General features: G+C 45.0%; 1 protein-coding gene across 2 annotated transcripts; it reads left to right on the top strand.

Moving 5' to 3' along the window:
* Nucleotides 1-515: 515 nt before the first annotated feature.
* Nucleotides 516-4,813, top strand: c19h1orf216 (chromosome 19 C1orf216 homolog). Of its 2 annotated transcripts, none has more exons than XM_030121193.1 (2): nt 516-652; nt 3,550-4,813. In XM_030121193.1, the coding sequence occupies exons 1-2, from the start codon at nt 648-650 to the stop codon at nt 4,679-4,681; spliced, it is 1,137 nt and encodes a 378-aa protein (XP_029977053.1). In that variant the 5' UTR covers nt 516-647; the 3' UTR covers nt 4,682-4,813. The 2 variants fall into 2 exon arrangements, with proteins under 2 accessions (XP_029977053.1, XP_029977052.1); XM_030121192.1 differs by lacking the exon at nt 516-652 and adding an exon at nt 804-940.
* Nucleotides 4,814-9,938: the final 5,125 nt, after the last annotated feature.

Below are 9,938 nucleotides of genomic sequence, written 5' to 3'. Positions count from 1 at the left end.
ACCAGAAAACCAGCGTAACCATTAAATGCAGCCAGAGGTGGAAAAATATACTTTATGTGTTTTCCATTATGATTATTATAAAACAAGTATTGTGGAAAAATCTCAAAGTTCAGTTGTTTTTAATCACATTCTATGTCCAAACTGACACAAACGCCTCAAAAATAACACTTGTTTCCACTTCTGTGAGTATTGACACTGCTAATACACACACTTGTTTCAGTGTCGTTCATATCTGTACAGAGTAATCAGAGTAATCAGAGTATCTGCACTTCGTTCGGGTTTGGGTTATTGTTCCCGGTCGTTCTCCTCGGTTTCCCGTTCCCTGCAGTCCCAGCCCAGTTTAGGAAGTGGAGCCGCGGAGAGAGGAGGGAGAGGAGGAGGAAGAGGAAGAGGAAGAGGAGGGAGATAAGCATCGCATAGGAGGGTCTGATGAGGAGGAGGAGGAGGAGGAAGAGGAGGAGGGAGAACAGCCAGCTCCTCTCCAAACCGACGCAAAAAGGTAAGAAAACGGGAGAAATGGGTTCACATGGGTGTTTGTGTGTGTGGTGTGTGTGTGTGGGTGTCTTATACAAGCCGGCAGCAGGAGATGGAGGAGAAGGTTGGAGGTGTTTTAATGTGAGCGGCTGAGCAGAGGAGACGGCACTGACATGGGGTGAGCGTTACATAACGCAGCGCGGCGCGGCGGCTCCATCCCGCTTCTTACTGCCTTTATTTATTATTCTCTCACCTTCACACGGGGTTTCGGTGCTTCTTTTTTTCTGAAACATTCATGCTTTTGCGTCGAATTTTGCATTTTTTGGGGTTTTTTTTTCTTTCCTTCCTGGCCGAACGGTGCGTCATAAGATGTCAACATGAGCGCCATTGGACGCGTCTGGTGCGTTTTCTGCAGACGTGCGGTTTCACAGAGGGCTCACATCCACCCGGCTGCTCACCTCTGCGGGTATTTTTTATCACTACTACCATTATTATCACGATTATTATCCTTATTAATCTTTAAATTGCGTTGCTGTCCTCATTCCTCTTTTTTAAACGCATAAACCTTGTGCCTAATTTACGGTCTCAAAATGGTTCACATCATGTGCGCATTTTGACCCGGATTTTCCGTTATTTTGTTCATTATTCTTTGCGATCGTGGCGGATGTGTTTTTCTCCGGGCGCGCTCCCGTCCGAGTGCCGGTCGCTGTCCTTCAGCACCGCGTGAACGCGCGCGTAAAAAAAAAAAAAGAAAAAAAAACCGGAGCCGGGAGGATTGATTGACAGCAGCCTGCAGTGAGGATTACAGAGATTTCCATTCTGGGGGAGACACGTACATATTTGATGCTAATAGAAGCAGAGTGTGTATAGACCAGCCTGTAGTTATAGACAGTATAGGTGTGTGTGTGTGTGTGTGTGTGTGTGTGTGTGTGTGTGTGTGTGTGTGTGTGTGTGTGTGTGTGTGTGTGTGTGTGTGTGTTTCATCTCCTTTGCACTACAGTTAGCTGTTTTTGTGTTTTATGCAACCGCCCATATTTTTAAAAGAATCTCAATTTACTTTACATTTGTGATGAAAATTCACTGAAGCGGAGTTTATTAATGATAACAGGAGATTGAGAAACACACTGAATCTGTCTCTGTTTATTGTTTTGTTTTGTTCAATTCAATTCAGCTTCATTTATAAAGTGCCAATTACAACATAATCATTTCTAGACACTTTTACAGAGAAAACCCAGCAGAACCACATGAGAAAGAAGAGACCGAGGAAAGGAAAAAGTCCCTTTTAAGAGGAAGAAACCTGCAGAACCAGGCTCAGAGGTGGCGGCTCTCTGCTCTTCCGGTTGGGGTGAGAGGACAGAAAGAGAATGAAATAGGACAGACAGCTACATTTCTAGTATAAATAGAGTACAGAGAAACAGAGAGTCAATGACAGGTAGTTATGAAACATTGCATGAAAGAAAGGAGAGATTTTGTTGGAATTTTAACTTAAAAAATGAGCTTTCACTTAAAATTCTATTGTTGAAAGCAGAATATAATCCAAATATTTTGACATTAGTGTCATTTCTACTGTGAAATAACTGTGAATTGGAAAATGTATGCTATGAGATTAATACATCATAAAAAAATCAACGTGTCTCACTTCCAGGACTAATTCGTGGTTAATTCAAAGTCCCGTCTGATTTTCCACAAGAGAAGATGTATTGTTAAAAGGCGAGAAAAGGTCTGCAGCTTTTAGTTTTAGTTAGTTCAGATTCCTTCTAATGCATATTAAGCAAATTTAACAGTGTATTAACAAATAATGTGATTTCACATAGTTACTAATCTATCTCATGAATTACAAATCAGAATTTACCTGCTGCTCTTAGATGATTTTAATTTAAAATAGCTTGGGAATCGCTCTGAAACTTATTTTAGTATTTTAATCATTCACAGTGTGTTTTAATATCATGCTTGTCCTTTATTTTTATCGTAATTTATCATTAGAAGTTAAAAGAAAAAAGGTTTGCGCCTGCTGATGTTGCTCTCTGGCGCCCCTTCAGGCTTCTTACAGTCACTGCATCTAGCCGATGCCTGGTTGGTTCATAATGACTGCATGAATGTTTCCCTGATGACTGCAAACTAAACTCATATCATTGCTGGACTCAGTAGTTTGAAGACTGATGCTGAACACATTTCAATTCAGGAGCCGCAAACAGCAACATTTAATCTGGAGAGAGGCCACGCCTGTAAAACAGCCCCATAATAACCTTTAAATTTAAACTTTTTCAGTTTTTCTTTGTTGTGGTGCAGAGTATGCATGATAAAAAATCTTGTTATTTACACAAAACCAGTTATAGAAAACGTGTCCAATCTCAACATGAAGCCGGTTTTAATGAAACCTTCTGGTGCAAAATACAGTGAAATGTTCAAAAAAGCACAATGTGAGCGACAACCGGGGGATATGGGTCCACTGGTCACGTTTATAGACTTAAAGACTTTATCACATAAAACAGGACACTGAAGTGCTTCTTTTCACGGTTCCCGTCCACAAAGCGTCTCCGGCCTGTGTCTCACTGGAGGTCGAGTCTTCTGGCATCCGAGGGGTTAAAAACCCGGAGTGATGAGCGTCTGTCGCCGGCGTGTTTAAGATGATGAAATCGTCTTCAAGTGCGCTGAAACGCGTGGCGACGCGCTGAAATACACGTGGAGAAGAGTGAAATCGCCCTACTCCAAAGGGTGAAGACACACGCAAACGTTGCCTCAGGCCTTAAAGGGATTCATGAAGAAGAAGCAGCTCCTGCTCCCGAAAATGTGAATTTCACTGAGGAGTTCATGGATTTGTTCGTTATTCTGCTCTCAGAACATCTAAATGTGGACATTTTAACAACATAAACAGTCTGCATGGTGTTTCCAGGGGGAGACGTACGTTAAAGGTATGAAGCTTTTCTAAAAGTGAAGCGTTTTCCCTGGAAACGTCGTGGTGTGGCACTAACTGCAGGGACATGGGTTCGATTCCGGGTGGGGGAGCGGGCGGTGTCTGCTGTAGCGTCTCGCTGGACTCGTGGTTAAACGTCTGCCTGTCCTCTGTTCTTGCAGTGAGTCCCAGTCCAGGTCAGTGATGCTCCACCATCAGGACCACCCGGTCAACTCCGCCTACGGCGGCGCCAACGACGGCTCCTCCTCGTCCTCGCTTCGCAACAGGAAGGACGGAAACTTCAACTTCCTGTCGGGCAAAGATGAGGAGGGCTTCACCGGCGGCCGAGGAGGAGGAGGAGGAGGAGGAGGAGGAGGAGGAGATGAGAACCGCAACCAGGTGCGTCCCCGTACCCTGGGCCCTCTGGGGCGCGACCCGCCCGGCTCCTCGCCGTCCTCCGGGTTCCACCACAACGCCGGCGTCCTGTCGCCGCGCTCCCGCCTGCCCTGCTGGAGCCCGCTGGAGCCGCTGCCCGAGATCGAGAGCGGCGACGACGGGTACGGCCGGGTGCCGCCCGACGGGGCGGAGGAGGGCCGCATGCAGGAGGAGGAGGAGGGCGGCAGGGGCGTGGCCTTCCAGGACGACGGGAAGCGGGCGGAGCCGCCGAGGAGGAGGAGCAGCCTGGGCTTCAGGGGGCGGCCGGAGGACGGCGAGCTGCTGGAGGACGACAACGAGTGGGGGGACAGCGACTCCGAGTCGGAGTTCAGCCTCCGCTCGGGGGGCAGCGTGTCCTCCCTCAACCTGGAGAGCGGCGGCGAGCTGGGGATGCTGATGTCGGGTTGGGACCGCGTCGGGGTCGGAGAGCCCAGAGTGAACCCGGGCGAGGCGCCGCGGCTCGCCAACCCCGAGGCGCTCGCCCGCCGGAGCCTCGGCAGGAAGTCCCTGAGCGGCGGCGTGCTGGGCGACGTGATGGAGGAGGGGCCCGAGGGCCTGGAGGAGGACCGGGAGGACCGCCAGGACCGCTCCTCCGACTCGGACGGCGAGCTGATGGACGCCGTGTGGACGCTGCGGGACCGCGAGCGCTTCAAGGCGCAGGAGATGGAGAAGCACCAGGTGCAGCTGACCATGTACCGCCGGCTGGCGCTCATCCGCTGGGTGCGCACGCTGCAGGGCCGCGTCCAGGAGCAGCAGAGCCGGCTGCAGTCCAGCTTCGACGTCATCCTCACCCACAGGAAGGAGCTGCTGCGGATGGGCGCCGCCGCCGCCGTCGCCGCCGCCGCCCCGCCCGCTGCCGCCGCCGTCGGACAGTCCTGAGCGGAGGAACGCCAGGAGGAACTGAGAGAGGCTGGAAAAACGCCACCTTGACCCAGTTCGGTTCAGCAGAGACAATCCTCCTACTTCCTGTCGGACATTTTCAAACTTCACTCTCATCTTACTGATTGTAAAAACACATCAAAAGTTAAAAAAGCTGTTTTTATTCACTGGTTTCCAAACAACACACTGTAAGGTATCAAGCGAAAAAAAAAGATTCAATGTTGTTAATTATCTCAAATTAGAATTCATGAAATAGACTCTTTTCAGTAGAACTCATGTTCATTTCCACTCCTTCAACTATCAACAAATAAAGACGGCTGAGCTGAAGCTGATAGAACCGGCTGCTTCAAGGCACTTTATGTATTTTCTTTTAATTAAAACTTAGAATAACAGACTCAACAGTTATGAACTTACGGAGTTGTGACACATTCTGAAAATTCGCAACAAAAAACAAAAGTTTCCACAAATTACAAAGTTTGAAAATATGTTTTTTGCCTTTATGACAAGAACAACAAAAAATAAATAAGGGTCCAGTCATTAAAAACATAAAAGACAAGAAGAAAAGACCATCATCTGCGTATAAAATGACCTTCCATCCATGTACAGCAGTTCTCACGACACTCCTGCAACATTCACAGAGTTTGAATTCGTCGTGATAAAAAGTGAATGTTGGTGTTAATTTACTCGTTTTCATGTTTGGCGGTGATGTTAGCATGCTAACCAGCTAGCCTGGGTTTATTCAGTCTGAAACTTCCAGCATCCAGTTTGTCTCCGCAGAATCTGTAAACACAACTAAAAAAATGTTAAAAAGTGTCTCACTATCGCCACCTACTGTACAGAAGTGGCACCATTTGATGAAATCGGCTTCAACTTCAAAAAGTTGTCCAAACTTCACTCCCATGTCTAATAGCATGAACGGAATTAAGAAAATAAAAGCACCTTATGTTTTTTTTAAAGTAAAATTTCCTGTGAAATGGTAATTAATTAGATCAGACCATTTAAAAATCAAGTAAAGAAATGAAATTTTGAAAATAAGTTGTTGATATTGCATTTTAAACTTCTGAAAAGTATCTGATACTGCAAATGCCATTTTTTTTACAGTTTATTCTCACCTTTTCTGCTCCAAATCCAAACTGGTGTTCAGTGGTTCCAGTTACAGAAATGACGATCATAATAAGATGTGTATATCAGAAGAACTCTTATCTGCAGACAGATGCGTGTGTGTGTGTGTGTGTGTGTGTGTGTGTGTGTGTGTGTGTGTGTGTGTGTGTGTGTGTGTGTGTGTGTGTGTGTGTGTTCGCTGTGGCTGTTTGTCTCCTGTAAGAAAAAAAAAGAAAAATCATCTGCTGGACCAAAATATATTTAAGAATACTTGTAAATGTTAGAGATTATTTATACCCTGAGATGATGAATTCGCAGGTTTTCAAAATGGACGGTAAAGCTTCACAAACTCTTCAGCCTGTCAGTGTTAAAGTCGTGGATTTGAAGTAAAGCTAATAGATCTCTGTTGGGTTGAATATACGACAAGCTCTCATTTCGTGAGCTGCTGGGATCAGAAAACCAGTGTTCAGTCTGCAGTACAGTTGAATTTATTGAAACATCAGTCCACTGGACTCCCCCATGTCTTTCTACTGAAGCTGTTCAGTTCTGAGAGTGTGTTGGAGCCATCCCCTGACCCCTGACCCCCACATCTTACCTGTTGCAGAGGCCTGCCCAGCATTTTGAAAACCTCTGTCGTATATAATTCTAACTGATGGAGAGAATAAAGAAAGCTTCGATCTTCAGATTGTGCGTGTTTCTCTTTTATTGGCTGTAATCTTAATGAATCTCTGTTTCTGGACCAGATTTTTCCATTTGAGCTCAGCTCATGTTTATCAAGGCCTCCTGGCTGCAGATATGACTGAGATAATAGTTTTTTTTAGCCCCTGTACTTGCTGTCCTGGTGCCTTGAGGCGCGTGACATTTGAGCGCACAATTGGCGCTTTGTGCTGCGGACAAAGTGTTGTTGTATCTGCTCATCACACGGGCTGTGGGGGGGGGTCCGGGGGGGCTGCTCACAGTGTGACAGCCGTGTGAGGCCCGGTGAGGTGCGGGGCGGTGCGGGGGGCGGCCTGCCGCCGCCGCCGCCGCCTGCGGGCACTCCGAGATCACCGCACCTCTTCCCCAATGCGCGCGTAAAGAGTGCACGCGTGTTCAGGGAGATACCAGCCCGACGCTGCACCTCTATAATCCCCCTCCCGCGCCTGCCCGGCCCCTCCGGGGGGATTGTGAACCTGCCAGTCTGCGCCCCGGGGCCCTGCAGGTCCGATCACACCGGCCGCCGCCGCGGCGGCGCGCAGACGCAGCGGTCCGGTTTTTACGCACAGGAGCCAAACCCCCGGGGCAAGTTTAGGGATAATCCCCAACTTATTTTTCCTTTTCTCTCCCAAAGCTTATCGCCTTTCTGTTGGATGATCCATTTACATATTGATCCGCGGCTGTGCGTCTGCCGGGCGGATAACACGTTCACGGCGCGGCGGTGACTTGTAAACAACAAGCAGCGCAGAAAGAGCGCGTCCGGGAACAAACGCGCCTTTTGTGGCGCGTCTGAAGCCTGATTTCAGGGTGGTTAGAGGTTCAGATGAAGCCACGCGAATTCACACGGCTCAGGACTGACTGGGATCGTGGAAACACACGTGAAGACCACCCGGGACACGGTCACGGTGTCTCCACCGCGCACGGTAATGAAACACATGTACTCTGTTTACTGTGACTGCATCAGCTGACATGTGAAAGTAACGGATTACTCCTCAAGTCACATTTAGGTAATTCCACTCATAAATATGATCTACTTCAAAACTTATAAAAATCAGAAGTCCCGCTGATTGATACGAGCAGCACTGTTAAGTCAGTTTTTTTATATACTTGCAGCTATTTTTGTTACAATTTAGATCCTTTAAAAATTTAATTTGTTCACAATTTGAAAACATAACAGAAACCTTTTGATCTGCATGTTTGTAGCTAATTAATTAAATCTTTTAACAGAGAAGAAATCCTGATTTCTTTCGCTGTTTTGATCTCTGTGAAGGCTGCCAAGACTGTTACAGAGTTTTAATTAGAACTAAAACTTTTTCTGGAACTGATTCATTAATATGAGAAGAAACTGGCTCCGCTGGCGTATCCAGCTCACGTGAGGGCAGAGTTCATACACCTCCATTATGGTGTCACACATATCCAAAGCGTTTGGGGCCCTGCAGCGCGCGCACACACGGCCAGCGAGCGCATTATGTGCGCGTGAGCGCGCCTCTTTCTTTCCCGACTAACCTGCACAATCAGATGGTTTGAAAACAGGTGAAACTACAGGAGAACGCCAGGTGTTTGTAGGTTTGATGTTTCTTCATTTCCTCCTCCGTTTAAAGAGAGCAGAGAAGTGTGCGCGGTGCGCGCGCGGCGGCGGCTCCCCGCAGCGACACGCAGAGCCACGCAGCGCCCGCAGGAGCGTCTCCGCCAGCCACAGCAGCTTCACCGCCTTTAAAAACGTTTCTTTTTATTACCACAGAAATGCATCCTGAACTCTGCCTTCAGTCATTTCTCACCTCAGATTTTTGATGTTATTTTTAAAATCTGCAGCAGAAATGTTGCTTTTTTTTTAGAGAGAGAAACAGAATATAACACTGAAAGCAAAATATTCTGAGAGAAAAAAATCTCTAAACAGACTTATTTACCTCTTCATATCCCAGTCCTGTGTTATATAACAAGCCACCAATATTCACAATGGAAAATCCAAAAATTAAAGATTGGGGAAACTTATAGTTCAAGATTACAATTTTTTTTAAAGACATTTTATTTGTGATAATTTTGGCTTTGTTTAAAAAGAAGCACCAAAAAAATTAAATGTGAAATTGCTTAATATTCCAAAATGTTGTGATTCTCAGAAAACCGAAAAGGTTTGAAATATTCAGGTTGTGTGTAATTAATCTATCTTTTATAGAAGTTTATTGTGGAAATAAACAAAACAAAAGGGACAAAAATCACAGAAAAAAAACAGTTTTTACTGATAAAAATCAAGACAAAGGAACCAGTTCTGTGTCCCAGACAGTGCATTAAACATGGAAATACAGGCAGAAAACACATGGTCATCTCACATGTTGAGTTCACGTGTCACTTTCACTTGTTTAAAAAGGTCTCAGCAGGAAAAAATATTCAATTTTTGTGACTCTCGTGAGAAAGTAAACTGATCATGTGACCTGCCTGATGACCATATCTGGTCATTTCCTCATTTCTTCCAACATAAATAACATTTCCTGAACACTTAGCAGTGAGATAATAAATTAATAAAATAAAAGCGTGGACAGAATATGCAGCAAAGCTGCTTTGAAATATGGAAAAATGTGAAAAAAATCTCACAATATTTGATAAAGTGCTGTATGATGCCATTTAAAAGAAAATATTACACACAGTGAGTCAGATATACACTAGATTCATTAAAAATAACACATTCAGTTGTTTTACTTGAGACATTTATTGACACTTTTAGGCTATAAGTTCAGGAATTGAGTCTGAGTTTTATCAGTGGACTTACATGAGAATCTTCAGCTGAACCTGAGGGTTGAATTTTTTTCAGTCCCTCAAAAGTATGAAAGAGGATTTATAACAGCCTTCAAGTGGTTGAAAAAATGCTCTAGAGATGTGTGTGATTAACGAGTTGCATTATGCTGGAAATTTTTTGTGGAAACTTTAGTCATGTCTTTTATTCTGATTTTAAGTTTTAAAAAATACAGAAATAACTCATTCATTTTAATCCCTGTTAAAATGAAGCTTGACTAAATTACAGTGACAAGACAAAGTAGAAACAATAAAACATATAAACATCAACAATCCACTGACTCAATGCACCGCCATGTGGTGCAAACTGGTACTGCAACGCCAGACAGGCCAGGACAGATTGATCAGTTAGTTTGTTTTTGATCGATTTAACAATCAGTGTTGTTGTTGTTGTTGTTGTTGTTGTTGTTGTTGTTTTCAGTTTCTGTCCACAGCTTTTGGAATCGGAAATTAAAAGCACAACTCTTCTCCAGTCGACATCTTTTCCAGGAAATATTTGTTTTTTTCTTTAGAAATCTCATCTTCAACTGTCGGACAGGTTTATTCGTCAGTCCAGAAAGTGTGTTTGGATGAAATATTCTTACTTTTAGCTTTGTTATTTTATGATAAAACACTGAAGTGGACTGATGATGGTCTTCCAGATTACTGCATTTTACACACACACACACACACA

Source organism: Salarias fasciatus, chromosome 22, assembly GCF_902148845.1.
Source record: "Salarias fasciatus chromosome 22, fSalaFa1.1, whole genome shotgun sequence".
Classification (NCBI taxonomy): Eukaryota; Metazoa; Chordata; class Actinopteri; order Blenniiformes; family Blenniidae; genus Salarias; species Salarias fasciatus.
Note: the sequence above shows the minus strand (reverse complement) of the source record. Positions and strands in the feature narration are given on the sequence as shown.

Bases quoted from the DNA above. Each gene is read 5' to 3' on its own strand.
- c19h1orf216 (XM_030121192.1), top strand. From the start codon at position 852: ATGAGCGCCATTGGACGCGTCTGGTGCGTTTTCTGCAGACGTGCGGTT. The intron at 941-3,549 runs GTATTTTTTATC...CTGTTCTTGCAG, and splicing joins CCGGCTGCTCACCTCTGCGG to TGAGTCCCAGTCCAGGTCAG.